Genomic DNA, 19,007 nt, shown 5'->3' on the forward strand with positions numbered 1-19,007 from the left:
TTTTAGAAATGTGTCACATTACCAAAGGAAACGTCACGTTGCGGTCCACGATCCGAGGACGAAGAGATCCTGTATCCCGAAGTCTTTGGTACACACCAATGATCATTAGTCTAGGAAATCGTAGCGAATAAGTTCCCTTGCTACTTGAATGCAAGTGACATCTATACTAATAATAAATCTGTAGCCGAAATGTTTCTGGTAATTTTCGATTTTCCAAAAATAATTGGTCCTAACATATATAATTAACCACCCTGAAACCGAAAATCGCTTTTTTGAAATTTTTGTCTGTCTGTCTGTATGTTTGTTACCTTTTCACGCGATAATGGCTGAACGGATTTCGATGAAAATTGGAATATAAATTAAGTTCGTTGTAACTTAGATTTTAGGCTATATGGCATTCAAAGTACATTATTTAAAAGGGGGGGGGTTATAAGGGGGCCTGAATTAAATAAATCGAAATATCTCGCTTATTATTGATTTTTGTGGGAAATGTTACATAACAAAAGTTTCTTTAAAAATAATTTCAGATAAGTTTTATTCCTTGAAAAATTTTGATAGGACTGATATTTAATGAGATAAATGAGTTTTAAAATTAAAATAACTGCCATCTAAGGCCGTGTAATGAATTAAAAAACAAATGACTTCGTCTATAAGGGACCTTGGACAGCAACAATCGAAAGCTATGAATGTAATGTAATATAATATAATATAATATGATATAATATAATATAATATAATATAATATAATATAATATAATATAATATAATATGTAATATTATATAATATAATTTAAGTTATTTGAAGGGTTCAGTACCATAGTGGGCCAAGCGCCATTTACAAGGGTTAAAATTAAGTTATTACCATAATTCAATGGAAACCTATAACAAGTAAAATAAAATATACACATTAAATCTAAATGATGTCAATCTTCATTAAACTACTGTATGGTTGCATGTAATAAAAATTAAGAAACATGTTAAAGGAATTGTCATTGCACCAAATGAGTGTCTCTGGACCAAAATGATCGCATTTTAATTATTTGGATGCAATTTAAATTAAGTAACATATTAAACGATTTATTATTTTATCAAACACGAATGTTCCCTGGATCAAATGTCCTATTTTAATTATGTAATTATTTTATATTTATTTCTAACGGGTGCAGCGGAGCGCACGGGTACGGGTAGTATGGCATAAATGCCTAATATGGAAAAGTGGAGAACCCTAGAAAAACCCCAACTGCAACCTCTCCGCTGCAAGTGTCACTGTACATTTTTCACATGAAAAATTCCAGGCCAGATCGGGACTACTATCATTATTATTAGGTCATCTCATAAGTAATGTCGGTTTTTAGTTTGGTGTTTTGTAAGATTTTAATGATTTTCTTCAGTTGGGTAATGGGATTTACAGGACGCTATCATTTTTTTCTCGCTGTTATTAATTATACTGGCTTTAACATCTCTGGTCATATCGCGAGTTAATCTCTGGTTGAAATCCGAAGGCCTGTGTACTATTGTTGAGACTGGTTCTATTGTTGTGAACTAGATGGCGACTGTGTATGTATTACTGATTTGTCATGATATGATTTTGGCGATGAATGAGGCCGGTGATATTCAGGGATGTTGTGGGCCAAATTTCCTGGGATTTGCCTTACGGTTGAGGAAAAACCCTGAAAAACCTCAACCACGAAATTCAACCCGACCGGGAATCGAACCCGGGCCCTCTGCATAAGAGACCAGCATGCTGATCCCTACATCAAAGAGGTGGTCGACGCTATTGTTATTATTGTGTATTGTGAGCTTGTAACAGTCGTCAATTGTTAATACAAAGACTATAAAATGGAAGTGATAAAGTCTGAGATTAGAGTCCTTCTAAAGCGCTACTGGAAACAAGTTCATGAAGCTGCTCCAGGGCCATCGATGTAGCTCAATCGGGTAAGACGCTTGCTTGCCGATCAGAAGTTGCACTCGGGCTCGGGTTCGATTCCCGAGGTTTTCCCCAACTGTGAGACAAATGTCAGGTAATCTATGGCAAATCCTTGGCCTCATCTCGCTACCAATTCCATCGACGCTAAATAATCTCATAGTTGATATAGCATCGTTAAACAACCAAGAAAATAAAAGCTGCTGCCTTGACTCGAAGAATATGTGAAGCCGAGGGTGAAGGTATCGTTAGTGAGCGTACTATAGCACAACGATGATTCCAGCGTTTCAATAATAAAGAGGACTATAAAGATTTACAACATTTTGGAAGACCTAAGGCAATGGTCGTCAGCACTCGGTGGAATGGGTAAAGGGTAACGAGTGTATCGTAATATGCTCCGTCGTGCAGAAGAGAGAGGCAGAAAGCATACCCGCCAGCAGCCACCGATTCACGCTAGTGCAATGTCTTATCCGCAGGTAAGAGACGCTAGCCCGAGGGTACACTGTGCTGATGACCGCTGACCTAAGGTGTGAATTGAGAATACACGCAGAGTTTTGAAATCCAGGTAAAGTATTCGTAGGTTTTCGGAAGAGTTTGGTGCTTCAAAAGATGCAATACATCACCAAATTAATATCTTTAGAAAATCATGTAGAACTTGTAGATGTGTACCTCATTAATTGACACCTGAACAGGCTCAACGCAGAGTGGATATCTATCGTTATCTTATCGCTAATTCCATGGATAATAGATTTATCGGGATATATTATCGCAACAGTGCTTCGATCCTCATCAGCCTGCCAAAATCACCGTTAAATAAAATCGGTTCGTCTTCAAAGTAATGTTTTGTGTCTGGTGGGATTTTGAAGGTGTGATTCACTGACAGTTTGTTCAAAACGGACGTGTAGTTAATGTGGATCTTTAGTCTTAACAGCTAGAATGAGATCACGAAGTTCTGAGAGAGAGAGCTACCCGGCATTAGTTAATCAAAATAGAATTCTCTTGCAACAGGACAATGTGAGACCCCATACCGCTCGAACAACCACGGAACAATTCAGGAATTGGGAGGAATCGAACTACCACCACACCTGGCATATATCCCTGATCTTTCGCCTTCAAATTACTGTTTCGATCCTTAGCTCACCGAATTCTTCGCATCAAAAACCAGAAACTGGTACCGTCGCGAGATAACAAACTTCGCTGAAAGGTGGCTCAAAACCACAGAATGTAATGATCTTTAGTTTGAAGTTTAGGTTAATTTCTTGTTATGACAGACTCCAACTAAAATGTTGCTCCATAACCTACATTACTTATGAGTAGACTTCGTTGAATTGCCACACGCAGCATGCAATCAGGTTGCCGATGTACGGTAGTATAGAGGAGGTGAGCGACCGCCCGGTCTCGTAGTATAAGCAGTTCATGTTAAGAGTTGTGACCTGTCCAAATAGATAGAGCAGCTATAGCTAATGTATATCTAAGTAAGTACTTGTTTTTGCATTACTGTGATTGGAATAGTCAAAGCTTAACATTTGTTCAGTGCAGACAAGAATTCAATCGAACATACTACAATGAGTGTGTTGCTGTTCCAAATAATTGGCCCTGGAATACCCTTACCCCCGCAGCCAGTCTTGACACGTTGGGGAACGTGGTTGGATGCTGTTAATTATTATGCAGAACATTATGACAAAAAATGGAGGTAATTGATGCATTGGATAGCACAGACAGTTCCGCTGTTGCAGCTGTAAAATCATTGCCTTCTGAACAGCTATTGGAAGATATTCTGTTCATTGATTCTAATTTTAAAATCGTGTCCAAAAGCATCATCCTGTTAGAATCGCCTAAACTACAACTCTCAGAAGCCCCTAATATAGTGGATAAAGTATCACAAACCGTTATCCAAAATAACATTTCACTAATTTCAGAAAAAGATGTAAGCTGAGAAACATTATTGCTAAAAATTCTATCTATTAACAACTTCGTATTATAAATGATGTAGTCCACACCTGTGGAGTAACGGTCAGCACGTCTGGCCGCGAAACCAGGTAGCCCGGGTTCGAATCCCGGTCGGGGCAAGTTACCTGGTTGAAGTTTTTTCCGGGGTTTTCCCTCAACCCAATACGAGCAAATGCTGGGTAACTTTCGGTGCTGGACCCCGGACTCATTTCACCGGCATTATCACCTTCATATCATTCAGACACTAAATAACCTAGATGTTGATACAGCGTCGTAAAATAACCCAACAAAATAAAATAAATAAATGATGTACTATCAGGTCACAAGACACCTGAAGTTGGTGTACTAAAAAGTAGTGACTTCCCGTTCTTCAAATATGTACGTATTACATCGTGTGATGTTGAACGTATATTTTCCCAAAATAAAAACTGTTTAAGTGACCATCGGAGGAGGTTACTTTGCAGTCGCTCAAAATGTACGTAACTCTTCACTGCAATACACATATTCAAGGATGATGTGAATATTTTACATTAAATTTTAGGAGTTAATATATCTCACTACAAAATAATTGTGTATTTACATGTTTAGACGTTTCCTACTTCAATGGTCATTTATTATATTTCTTGAATGCAGGATACAGGTTTTATTGTAACCGCAGTATACTGCTCAGTGTTTACATTAGAGCCTTACTCCATCCGTTGCCCCCTTCTCATACAGTCTATACCGCGTGCGCAGTAAACCTTACGATTCTCGTAGCAATTCCACGAAGTCTACTTATGAGACAACATCTGTGCATACTTAATCATGAGACATCATTTTTATCTTCCACAGTTTTTGCCTGATATTTCCAGAATTTTATTCGAATTTGAATCTCTGGTATGAAAAGCCAACGTTTTAACAGTCTTGAAAACGATGCACGGACAAGAAAATCTAATAAAAATTGTCGCATGAATATAATTTTAGAAATGAAATTTGCAGTTCACTAAAAAATTAAAGAACCCAAATGCATTTGCAAATAGTTTTAACAGCAAGTGTTATATTAATATGGCATGGCTCGTGCTGTATCTTCTCACTTGTCTCATATAGCAGAAAGAGTTGTTAACGAACTACAAGTACAACGTCCAGTCAGGATTGGCAAGCAACTTAAGTGTCCAGTCAGCAGGTTTGATATAACCGGAGTGATATTGTTCACTGTAGCTCAATGACATTGCTTGTGGCAAAGCGTCAAAAAACTTACATAACGTTAAAAGTAACTGAAAAGACTTAAGTCAGTTTAACCGGGAGTGATCCACATGAAATATAACCAGTTTAGTTTTTTGTTTAATATAACGAATTTTTATTTGAAATCAAAGACTCAAAATAATCATTCAGTCAAAATTAGCTGTAATAACATTTATTTTTAATTTTTCTTTTTCGTAACATGAAGTGATAAAATATATTAATTATTAGGGATCGTATTTTAATTCAGTAAATACAAAAATATTCTTTGTTCTTAACTTCTATGATAAAATTTCTAGCTTTCATTAATCAGGTAATCTTATCGTACTTTAATTTTTATTGTAATTGTAATTGTAAATGTAATATTAATTGTAATTTTATTGTTTTATTATAGTTGTTATCCCCTCGTAGAGGGGCAGAGAATGCCTGGCGGCCTTATCTCTACCAGGTTAAAGAAATAAATACTAAATACTAAATAAATATTTTATGGTAATGCGAAATTTTCCACAATTACTTTTTTAATTACACTTATCCTTCCAGGTACCTAAAATACCATATTTAAACAAAACAAACTCGTGAAATGCGGATCATTGTGCGAAATATGTCAATAACGAAATATACTCTCTGTATCGCAAAAACTACGAAATATGAACCAACGATTTTATTCAATATCGTTAAAAAATATGTTCGTGACTTTTGTTTCAGTTAATTTGTCAATCGCGAATCATGGCAGACAGCATCCAGGCTCCGCTGCCTCCTAGAGGAGCGGCAGTGCGTATGGGGCTTTGAATTCGATTTGTGCTTCGTTCATTTTAGTGGATAAATATAAGTTGGACATTAATAATTTCGGGTTCTAACCGTTAACGTTAGGTAGACAGGTCTGTTGATTTTTATATAGTAGTCTACGTACTTCAAAATCCCAAAACAAAAGTCTCGGTTATCCCGAAACACTTCTGACTTAAAGGCAAAACAAAATTCGGACTCCTTAAGAGTGAGGAAAAACGGAAGATTCATTTGCGAACTAACAATGCAATCATTTCAGCGGCTCGACCAAGAGAAACTAGTATCGAACATTTTAATCGACATGCCGATAACAGAATTCGAACTTACCAGGCTCGAGAAAGAGGAACTAGTGCTGAACGTTCTTAGAGAATTAACGAACAACGAGAATGTATTGATTTAGTATGCATTATTAGTACAGTCTATAAGTCCCGTCGCTCTAATTTCCGGCAGCCAATCGCATTGCAGGTCGGCTACATTTAAACGTGTGCGTCTTGTGATTCGCTGATTCGTTTCCTAAGGCTCGATAAATACTTAATATAATCGCCCGCCATTTTAGCTCTTTCGTTGGCGTTCGCAGAAAGCACACGAAGACGTTATTTGCCGCTCAATTATTTGCTGAATTACAGTGCGTTTGATTTATTATCATAGGAGCTTCGACATGATAATGTTTAACGGTGTGGCAAATAGATTCCTCGTATGATAGCTCGGCAACGTAAGAACAAAAATGGCGAACGATACTATCTACCTAGACTTTATAGAGCCTTCACTTTCCAAGACGTAAGCAAAGAGGCGGAGTCACGCCGGAAATAACAGCGTCAGGATAGTATATACAGTCACGAAGCTCAATACGTTGTAAATATGCATTCATAGATAGTTGCCAACCACTAGGAACGCTACTATCGCCTCATCACCGACAATGCGAAATAGTACCGGCACAGTCTATTGTTCCTAGCACCCTCACAACTCGAGCTTCGTACTGTATATACTAGTAGACTGTAGTATTAATATGTTAGCTTAGCACTCCATTATGATCCAAATATTTATTTATTTTATTTATTATTTATTTATTTATTTATTCTGGTGTAGTTAAGGCCGTTAGGCCTTCTCTTCCACAACACCAGGAATACAAATACAACAATAGGAATAAACAGAAAAAATACACTATATACAAAGTAAAGCTACACAAGAAATGAAGAGAGAGAGAGAGAGAGAAAGAGAGAGAGAGAAACACTATAAACAAAGTGAAGCCACACAAAAATATACACAGGTTGCAGTCACACAAATTTTAAATGAGTGATTAAGTATCATAATTAATTGTATCCTAACTAATTAACTAACATAAACAAGAAACTTGCAATTTTAATCTAGATTAAAAAAGAAAAAGAAAAAACACAAATCAATACTTCTAGCAATACCTAAAAAACATTAACTAAGACAAAATTTTCCAATTTGATTTTGAATTGTGATAAAGTCCGGCAGTCCCTGACGTCATTGGGTAACGAATTCCAAAGGCGATGTATCTAGAGTATAGGAAGATGAGTATAAAGACGTTCTATGATGAGGGATAGAAAGAAGTGCTTGATGTCGGTTTCGAAGAGTTGTAAGAAATTGAAAGCGCGATAACAAATAATTCGGAGTAGAAGTATGCATGATTCTAAACAGAAGAGACAGTGAATGTATTGTTCTTCGTTCCTTCAGACGCACCCATGAAAGTAACTGGAGGGAAGGTATTATATGGTCAAATTTACGAGTATTGCAGATGAATCGTGTGCACATATTATGAACACTTTGTAGTCTATCAGTTAAGAGTGAACTTACATTAGTTAGCAAGGAAATATTGATTATGCTCATTCGAATTGTAGTCAAATAGGTAAAATGAATAAAATATGCACGAAATTCAATGCAAAATAAATGGGGTAATGAGCCAAACGGATATGTTGCGCTGTTGGAAAAGTTGTCCCTTCTGAGATTCAAGAGGCCCCACAACCAATTGACAACTTATTTATACCCGTTATCAACACATTTTTAAATACCGTAATATAAGACATTACAGCACTTTATTTCAAGTGACATCGTTTGATACAAGTAAGAAATATATGAAGACAATTTTATGCCAACATTTAAAGTTGAAGCGTAAATAATTTAATTGGAAGTCTTCTTCCAGCTGAGAGTAACAACCCTCGCTTAGTAACGCCAATATTTCTATATTTGCTATATGGAGCTCTATACTCAGTGCTTTTCTTCAGCATAAAAATATATCGGATTCTCGGTAAAGTAGGGACAACAACTGTGCAGTATCATCTGATATATAGAACATTCAAAATGGGACACATAATTTATTAATATCCAACCTACATTACAAAATAATATGCAACTTTGATATCCTCCCACACCATATGGGAGAAAAAGTGTAATTAAATAATTAAAAATAACCGCAAATTAACAACACCAATCCAGAGACACGTTATGGTCACTGAGAAAGTTATATACTCAGTGGGTAACAATTCAATATGATTTATTAATATTAGAAATATTAATTATTAATTATGTTCGAATTCAAATAACCCTCACTAGGAACTTTCGTTTCTGTGTAGAATATATTATAGGAGATGGGGAGATTATTACTGTCCAGTGCACAGGAATTTTGTCGTTTTTAACCTCTTTTGTGTCCAACTTTAAGGCTTTCAAGGCCTAAGCAGAGTTCAGAAAAAATTATGTTAAAAAAATATTTTTTAATAAACATAATATTGTTTATTGCCAGAAAAATACAATGCAAAGAAATGGTAAATTTACAAAATAACACATTTCTCGGTCCCATAATGAAAAATACAATAAAATGGTACCGGAACACCGTTCTCTTCCTTAGTTTCTCCAGAGGTCCGCAAAAGATGCTCCTTTTTCTATTAAAAGCTTCCTTTGCCATTGCTATTCTCCGGTTGAGTTCTTGACAACAGCTCATGTTACTGCTTATACTACATCTCAAGTATTTGAAGCTGTCCACTTGCTCTATTGCCTCATTTAGAATTCGCAAGTTTACCTTCTTTACTTTTCTTCCTATGACCATGGTCTTCGTCTTAGTCGCATTTATCTTCATCCCATACTGCTCACAGCTGTCATTTAGCTTCAGTAGCATATCCCTTAGTATCATCTCCTTTCCTGCTAACAACGCCATAACATCAGCAAATCTATATACAGTTTATTCTTCTTCTTCCTACTATCAGTCCTTCCATGTTCTGAAAACAGTTTTTCACTAAATCCTCCAAGTAGATGTTCACTTTCTTCTGACATTTCTTCTCCTATCCTGACTTGGGAGCTTCTTCAGAGGGAAACGATGCTGTCAAAATGACAGTTAGAAAGTAACTGCGAATTGTAATATTTGTTAGTACCGAAATTCGAAACAAAGTTGGCAAAATAAAATTCAACTTGACAACTAGAAAATCACTATAATTCACTAGCGTATGGGCTATTCTATATGAAATCGATCAATAAAAAACCTCGCATTTTTTACATCTAATTTTTTTCCCTATTTATACAAGGTGCTGAGGAGAGCGCATTTTAAAAAATATACTATCGAAAGTCAAACGGTTTTCGTACTATTGAGCGACGAATTTAGCGGATTTTATAAAAACAAGCCTCTTTCAGCGCTCAGAGCGCTGGAACCGTTTACTGCAGAACATTGAACAGGAGCTCATTTTGAAGCTGATATTTGGTAGGTTATGCTAAGAAGTAATCCTTATTTTTATTGTTTACAGAGAGACAGATAATCTTATTTTACTTACTTTTAGGCTTTTTGCCCATTTGTAAGAATGTAAAAAAATATTGAGAAGAACCTTGCATTATTAAGAGGTATTCGGCATTGTTTGGTTAGTGGCTCGGCAATAAGTTTCGAGGGTATTAAATAAATTATTTTCACACGCCTAGATTTGAACGGCGCAGTACCGCACGCACTGGCCGAGGGCTGAAGATAAGCAAGCGTTGGGCGTCATTTTACTCCTGTGTTTATGAAAACTTGTGATAAAGCTAGCCCAGCTATGCGCTACTAGACGACACATCACGTGCTTATGTCTCCTGGCCTTGCTAGCCTCGGCTAGCTCCCGCCTCACAGTCAGCTGGTTAGTTCACGCGCGTACTATTTATTTTATTTATTTGATTTTTTCAATGCTTTCTTATCAACGTGCCATCAGTAAAAAATACGTGTTTATTTCTACTTTCAATGCGGAATCTAACTATATATTTTTTAAATATTTTTTCGGTGGCAAAGGCGTCTTAATGAGGAAAAATCTAAATTTCTCCATTTCCATAAAAAGTATGAAAATCTGTTTATATGTCAATATAAACTTTAATTTCTCAGCATCAAAATAAACCATGATTTTGATCATTGGGTGAAAGGGTTTCGGAACTACAACAGTTTAAAGTTGCTAATTTTATGAAAATACGATAAATTTAAATATTTTTAATTTAAACACTATGAAGTTTTGATGCCCCAAACTTTGCACAAAGCATTGTATCACAGTTCTCTACATACAAAAAAAAAGTTTTATTGTATTTAGAAATTGTAAGGCCAATTTTCTCTATATTTCGGTCGATTTGAGATGGAATAGCTCGTATGTAGTAATAGAGGGAAGGAAAATGGTTAGGTTTCAACCTTAGAGTACAAGGTAAGGAAGCCCAGACTATACCTAGAGAATTATTCGATCGTTATTATCCCAGATATTTCACACTAAAACGACCGACAGATAAAATCCACGTGCAGACCGGTAGGGATTACATACTAGTCTATACCCGTGAAAGGGTACGGTTGCTCCTTTATGCCTGTATGATTTCAGCAAACCGGTCAGAATCTTGTTCACATTCTCCGAAACGTGTTTGTAACTTGGGTGTTTTGTAACGTATTTCATTTATAAACAATGATTGGGACGTAGATTTTATTTATGTCAGGTCATATCAGTGATTGAGAAAATGTTGGCAAACGCCGACTCTATATAGCGTGCCCAGTTATTTCGTACCATAGTAAACGATTTGTTTACATAATATTTAGTAGGTTTTATAGAATCTCAGCTCAGTATTTTTTCAGTTTTTCGCTAAGGAGTTAGATATTACCTTTTGAGGGGCAAAAAAATTAATTTTTATTTTAATGGTAATTTAATATAAGCTTTCAGCGTTCTAAAATTGACAACGTTATGCATTAAAATGTTCTGCCATGCAGCCAGCAATCTCTAAGTTATTGCTCATTTTCTGAAAACTGTATTTTTTTTCAAAAACTGTTTAAATTACATCTTCCACAATTTTTTTGATTATTGTATGAAATTTTGCATAGCATTTTTCTTACTATGATCAACAACTATACCTCACCCTTTATCTTATCTTTAAAAGAAATTTAGAAAAAAAAAGAAAAATTTTTAAAAATTTAAATTTCAAATTTTCAAATTTCAAATTTATTCACAATATACATTTGAAATGGTGCATAAGAATAGATACCCGAAATGAGCATATGCTCGTGCTCGGGTACATAGAGTCTACATACCTTTTATAGACATCAATAATAGTGTTGATGATAGAAATAATAGTAACAATAATAATAATAATAATAATAATAATAATAATAATAATAATAATAATAATAGAATAACCGTGACGGAGATAATACAAAGATAGTAATACAAATTAATTAATTAATAATAATAATAATAAAACAAAAATATTAACAATAATAAAATAGATACTAAGACTGATAAAATAAAATAATAAAACCACTTAAGTTAGCGAGAGTTAACACAACTTAAATCAACATGTAATAATCAGAAAAAAAAATAACGAACTCGAAAATGAACAAAAAAGTTCGTCGTATCGCAGACGACAGCAACCGCCGTATTGACATTGTGATGCATTATTGGTAGTAGGGGGGAGCCGAAGGTCTACATCCTGACGTTCTCTTCGAATCATCTCATACAATCATGGGAAGTTAATGCTGAAAAACCAAATGTCTACGAGTCAAATACATCGTCGTTGTTCCTGCAATAACTCCTATGTGACATATTTATTTATTTTCAGATTTTTGCTCTATTAAATAACTTAAATAGTGATACAACAAATAATAAAATCTCCTATATGTAATTATATTTGTTTCGAAAATGTAACAATTCACAGTCTCCTATCTACGGCTGCCATAGGATGAATAAATGTGTTTTTTCTTCCTATTGAAAAATTTTATATTTTGCACATAGGAGTTATTGCAGGAACAACGACGATATGAAAAAAAAAGCATTTCTTTCTTTGCAGTGCAGATATTGTAACCATTGAGCTAGGGGTTGATAACATGAATATTACCTTCAAGATAAAAAATAATTACTACAAAATGTTGAAGGTTTTGAAAGTAATTAAAACTTCCAAAAATTATTTTATATAGCCAATTTTTTCTTTTAGATTAAAGAGCAATTTTCAGACATTAAGCATATAAAATTTCATCAAATTAGAGCTTAATGATATTGAATCTTTCGTACACTACTTTTAACACTTGAATATAAATAATTTTCAACAATTGAACGCACCCACACAACAGGCAGCGAAGTTCGAGATGACGCCGAGATCTAGTAGGCTCTGAGGATGGTGTGAAGAAACACCGAAACAGCTGTAAGCCGCACATGCTTACACAAATAACACGAGTAAGATCGCCATTTAATCAATTATTAACGATATGGTTGAATGGAGTTTAAAAGCCGAGATTTGGAACCACGATTTCGTCCGTGTTTTAGAAATCGACCCAAGTTCGGAGAAAATGAGTGAAACAACTTCATTTCATTGCCATAAAAGTATCGCAAGTCAGAAACAAGGAAATGAGCTTAATTTCTATTGTCAGAAAATATTGTAAAATATGTCACAAAATTTCCCAAACTCGGGTCTTTATGCGAGATATCTAGTTCCCCTTTAATACTTTATGGAGATTGTATGTATGTAGTATAAGTCGGAGGCACCGATTTTGGCAGATGACCTCGATGACATTTCCAGTAGGCGAGCCAATATTGTTTGTGTAAGCTGCGAGAATGAGATGCGATAACATTCTGAGTCGTTCATATTTTCATAACAGCAGCTCATATCAATTATCCTTATTATGAAACACACCACGGTACAGTCCTACTCAAAGAATACCTTTAATAAATGTAAATGACTTCCGTACGCAATGATTTTACAATACGTCTCCTACATTTTCTAAATTCAATTAATTCTTAATTAAAAGGAAAAAGCATTGGATTGCGCATATATATATTATATATATATATATATATATATATATATATATATATATATATAATCCTACCCTTACCAGATCAATATACAAGATCTGTCCAGTAATAATCTAGGGATCATCTACTGGTGGTGCGACAATTCAAGTTAATAAAATTACGATTCTTCTTAAGAATCAAAATATAATTTGGTTAATTGGGTAAAATTGCATGCTGCGAAAGTTATATTTATATAAGAGTATAATAAATAGGATTATAATGGATATTACAAGGGCAATAATTTCTTCACACGCACATTGTGAATAGAACAGAGAAGAAAGCATTTTAAAATATTCGAAATCGTACAAAATATCGGAGAAACCAATTCCCTGCACAAATTGTACCAATTGAAAAATGTAATTACCATTCACAATAAATATTGTATTTTATGGATTCTAAAAAGTTGTTTATTAATCTAGAGGTATTGGCTGATGACTATATTAAATTCCAGCACGACATTCATTCAGAATATGTAGAAATTACACTTTGGATTTTACTAAATGTATAGGCCTACTATCAAAAGGTGTTACATACCCCCTTAAATACTGTACATGTCTTACCTGTGCGATATCCGATGTTTAATTTTTTTAAATATAATTCATAGTACTGAAACTGCCATATTGAATTGGCACAAATTGTATTATTCGTAATTTTCGTCTCGAAAACCCCTAAGATATCTAATTTAATTTTTCACCCATTTTTGTCCCACTCCACCACTTTAGGGATAAAGTCGGACTAAATAATACCTTATTCGTATTCTGTGATCGCAAAGATCCCCAGATATCGACTTTCATCGAGATCGGATGACATGAGATTTCTCACTCCCTTCTGCCTTTTCATCAGTACCTTAGGATATGGTATTTAAAAAATCTAAGAATGTTTAACCAATAGTATAGAGAGTAACCTTCATTTTAAATTTTACGTCTCTAGTTAAATCAACTTTAGTGAATTTTTAAAATCGTCGACTTCTTTCTCTCTCCTCTCTGCTCGGAAGTATAAAAAAAAAAAACTGAAGTTATTTCAATATTCTGGTCACGAGACATAATCATATACTTTGTCTTTTCGGGATTTACTACCAAACCGATCGTTTTATTTGCTTCAGGTAAAATTTCCGTGTTTTCCCTAATAGTTTGTGGATTTTCTCCTAACATATTCACGTCATCCGCATAGACAAGAACCTGATGTAACCCGTTCAATTTCAAACCCTCTCTGTTATCTTGAACTTTCCTAATGGCATATTCTAGAGCGAAGTTAAAAAGTAAAGGTGACAGTGAATCTCCTTGCTTTAGCCCGCAGTGAATTGGAAAAGCATCAGATAGAAACTGGCCTATACGGACTCTGCTGTAAGTTTCATTGAGACACATTTCAATTAATCGAACAAGTTTCTTGGGAATACCAAAGCCACATATAGACTACTGTAATATTTGTTTAATTTTTGGAGGTGACTGTCTAGAATGCACAAATACTCGGGCGTGCATGTTTACTCTTATGTCCTACCCATTCCACTGCGACAGAGATAACAGCCGATCTTGCAGCGATGAGGACTCGCTCTCCAGTTCACATTAAGAAAATCCATCTGCCAAAATCCCTGGCGCGACCTATACTAAGAGAAGTTGATATTCAATCATAAGTCTCTACTTTCCTACTTCCTTATCTTTAGCGGCCGTGTTGAGAGTGATGATTTTCAGCTTCTTCCTTTTGCCGTAAACATACGGGCGGTTTAACAACATGGGCATTTATAAATCCACCATCCGTTGGCCGAGTGAAACAAGTTTCCTTTTACCACAGGGTTATTCAAAAGTCACGAAAGATATTAAAGTCTCGTAATTTTATTAACAAGTAAGTTTACAGAAAAATAATAGTTTTGTTACGGAAACTTCTGTTTCAATTCTTTTACTATTTTTACTATGGCAAGTGAAATAAATAAACAGCATTTGAAGCTGTTCTTCTGTGAGTTAATGAATTATTTATTTTGCTAATTCATACCAGAAAATAATGGTTATGTTTATGCAGTGTTACTATAAATGTAATACAGATTATGTCAGCGAACTGTGAAGATTCAGAACTTTAATTGAGGTATGGACTCTGGAATTTATCTTCATTGTGGAAGCCTGTAAAAGATTTGAAGATAGCGGTTCCGTGGCAAATAAAAAAACATCTGCCCTGTATCATGGATACTCTGGCACGTAAAATACTTCATAGTGTGGCGACCATATCGAAAAGTTTTGAAATTGAAAAGTTCAGAACCATAGTGGGCCAAGCGCCATTTAATAAAACCGTAGAAAACAAGGGTTAAAATGAAGTTATTACCATAATTCAACGGAAACGTATAGCAAGTAATATAAAGTATACACATTAAAACTAAATAATATGTCAATCTTCATTAAACTATGGTATTCACTTATAACCCTTGCTTTCTCCGTTTTTAATAAATGGCGCTTGGCCCACTATGGCTCTGAACTCTTCAATTGATTTATATTCCAATAAACTTCATTTCTTTGTGAACAAATCTGTCTTATTTTTCTATAAACTTACTTACTTGCTATAGGTATCCTACAAGCAAAACTCAGCTCGGACTCCTCGCGGCGCGCATACTATACCCCTCTTACTCCCCTGCAGTAGGCGTGAGAGCATGCTTGGAACGGGAGCATACGTCATCTGCGCGAGACAGTCACGCCCGCTGGTTTCTGCGCACTGAGTTTTCCTTGTTGGATGCCTACTTTTAAGGAACCCGGAGGTTCATTGCCGCCCTCACATAAGCCCGCCATTGGTCCCTATCCTGAACAAGATTAATCCATTCTCTATCATCATATCCCACCTCCCTCAAATCCATTTTAATATTATCTTCCCATCTACGTCTCGGCTTCCCTAAAGGTCTTTTTCCCTCCGGCCTCCCAACTAACGCTCTATATGCATTTCTGGATTCGCCCATACGTGCTACATGCCCTGCCCATCTCAAACGTCTGTATTTAATGTTCCTAATTATGTCAGGTAAAGAATACAATGCGTGCAGTACTGCGTTGTGTAACTTTCTCCATTCTCCTGTAACTTCATCCCTCTTAGCCCCAAATATTTTTCTAAGAACCTTATTCTCAAACACCTTTAATCTATGTTCCTCTCTCAAAGTGAGAGTCCAAGTTTCACAACCATACAGAACAACCGGTAATATAACTGTTTTATAAATTCTAACTTTCCGATTTTTGAACAGCAGACTGGATGATAAAAGCTTCTCAACCGAATAATAACAGGCATTTCCCATATTTATTCTGTGTTTAATTTCCTCCCGAGTATCATTTATATTTGTTACTGTTGCTCCAAGATATTTGAACTTCTCCACTTCTTCAAAAGATAAATTTCCAATTTGTTGGATACCTATAACAAAGTTATTGAACTTCCACTTCTTTTGTGACCTTTGAATAATTCTGTACTTCATGACGAAGTTGGTAATACAATCCTCACTTCATCCTCTTCTATTAAGTCGGTCTCGGTAGCACAGTTGGTATAGCATTGGCCTTCTATGCTCGAGGTTGCGGGTTCGATCCCGGCCCAGATCGATAGCATTTAAGTGTGCTTAAATGCGACAGGCTCATGTCTGTAGATTTACTGGCATGTAAAAGAACTCCTGCAGGACAGCGACGCTGATATAACCTCGGCAGTTGCGAGCGTCGTTAAATAAAACAATTTAATTTTCTTCTATTAATGGACCATAGTGGAAGCATTGACATGAGAATAGATAAGAAACGTAACACATTTCTTCTCATACAAGATTCCTACAAGCATGACGAATGTTCCTCGACTTTGGAATTCCCTACCGTGTAATGTCAGGGACTGTCAGACATCAAACCAATTTAAGAATAGACTAACGAAATATTTTTCTAACAATTCTGGTTAACAATAATAGCTCTTTCAGGTTTCTCAATATTTAATGGTTATATATATCACAGAATAAATATTTAAATTATCTCATTATTATTATTATTATTATTATTATTATTATTATTATTATTATTATTATTATTACTGTTTCTTACCAATATTTATTATTGCCTCACTAACATTACTTATCCAACTTTCATTATTTACTTTCATGTTGTTTTATGGTCTAGATATTAACGTAATAACTATGTAACCAATTGTATTCAATTATAATTAGAGTCTGACTGGGCGGAAGAGAAGGCCTACTGGCCTTAGCTCTGCAGATTAAATAAATATGTAATTTTGTCGAACCAGCTCTCATTTTGTACTGCTAGTCCGGGATGGAATCAGAGTTGGAGGGAAAACTGTATACTTGGAGGAAACTTCTTCTTCAACAACTTAGTGCACCTCAAATCTCACAAGTCATGCCGGCATCAAACCCTTGTTCTTTTATTGAGGAACTGTCAGCTCATAGCTACGGCAGACCTTCCTGACTGGAAACAAAAGTACGTTATTTATCTGTTCCCTTCCATTGTTATCATATCTATTTCTCGCCGCCCCTTTTCACTAGATAGCACTCTTGTGTCTCCAGTTGTAGGCCAAATGTTTGCTCAGTGTCCTAGTCGTTTTAGTGGGGATTGTAGTACCTATTTACGGTACACGTTTATTCCAACTCTATATTAACAGCACACAATGTTTTGCGCTTGTGGAAAATCTAAAGTAAGTTATGAATTATGATTTGTATTGTCTCTTTTATTAAAAAATCTTAATATATTTTACAGATAAGTTATAGGGGATTTATGTATGTTATTTTTGGATTAGGTAAAGATTGAAAAAGTTATGTTTTATTTAACGACGCTCGCAACTGCAGAGGTTATATCAGCGCTCGCCGGATGTGCCGGAATTTTGTCCCGCAGGAGTTCTTTTACATGCCAGTAAATCTACTGACATGAGCCTGTCGCATTTAAGCACACTTAGATGCCATCGACCTGGCCCGGGATCGAACCCGCAACCTTGGGCATAGAAGGACAGCGCTATACCAACTCGCCAACTAGGTCGACGTAAAGATTGATTTAAGATTTAAATAAAATATAGATACTACCACAGGCAGGATGAGTACACCCTATCCAATAATATTGGATAATGGAATGTCAATTTCAATGGGGAAATGGGAGGTGAAAAATTAAAAAAGTACACGAAAACTCGTTCTTACAAGGGAGTTTGGAGTTGAAAGAAACTGAATATGTGAGCTCCAAAGCTGTCCGAGTCCGAGTTTCGTCGTTCTAATGAAGGAATTTAGAGAATTTTGGAGGGAAAAGCTGAAAATAAACTTAACCTAAAACGAGTAGCTACCACATGAGGGGGGGGGGGAGAAGCATGAAAGAACAGCAAACAGGTTGAGAAAAACCGAAGGATGTTAAAAGCCTGCACATTGAGTGGGACTGCCGCAGTCCTCGCAAGAGGAGAGTTTGGAACCCTTGCACTGTGCGAATGACACTCTAGTAAACTTCCGCAAGTACCGAAGGCAATACGCGAAAACCAAGGCTGCTGTTTAAAGAGGTTTTAATTTGGAAAAATTTCGAAACGTGTGTGGGGGAGGGAGATATAGGTTTGTATCCCATTTATTGTAAGGTTCATCCCGACATTTGTCTTAGCACCTTAGGAGAACCATGGGGAAAATCACAGGCAGGGTGAGTTGTCTCAATTGGGAGACTAGCCAGTTGCCTAACAGACACTTTATTAATGTAGGATAAAGGTTGGTAATATTGCGATATGATTAATATTGTGATAGTTCTTTTTGAGAATTCATTACAATTTTACTGGGCGAGAGGAAGATCGGTTTTTTGGGTTAAACTTATTAAGGTAATGTTCGTGGACAAGTTTCTGCACAAAATCGGTCCTTCACTCGCTCAGTAAAATTGTAATAAATTCTCAAA

General features: G+C 35.6%; 1 protein-coding gene across 4 annotated transcripts in view; it reads left to right on the forward strand.

Annotated features, from left to right (window-relative positions):
* Positions 1 to 19,007, forward strand: part of LOC138694869 (proton-coupled amino acid transporter 1) — a 118,295-nt gene that overhangs the window by 21,409 nt on the left and 77,879 nt on the right. Inside the window, exon 1 of one of the 4 annotated variants that reach the window (XM_069819007.1) lies at positions 17,749 to 17,790. The exons of the other annotated variants lie outside the window; for them this stretch is intronic. Coding sequence (XP_069675108.1) covers positions 17,764 to 17,790 — 27 coding nt within the window. The 5' untranslated portion in view covers positions 17,749 to 17,763. Of the gene's footprint in view, positions 1 to 17,748; positions 17,791 to 19,007 lie in introns of those variants that run through there. 4 annotated transcript variants of the gene reach the window in all.

Source organism: Periplaneta americana, chromosome 2, assembly GCF_040183065.1.
Source record: "Periplaneta americana isolate PAMFEO1 chromosome 2, P.americana_PAMFEO1_priV1, whole genome shotgun sequence".
NCBI lineage: Eukaryota > Metazoa > Arthropoda > Insecta > Blattodea > Blattidae > Periplaneta > Periplaneta americana.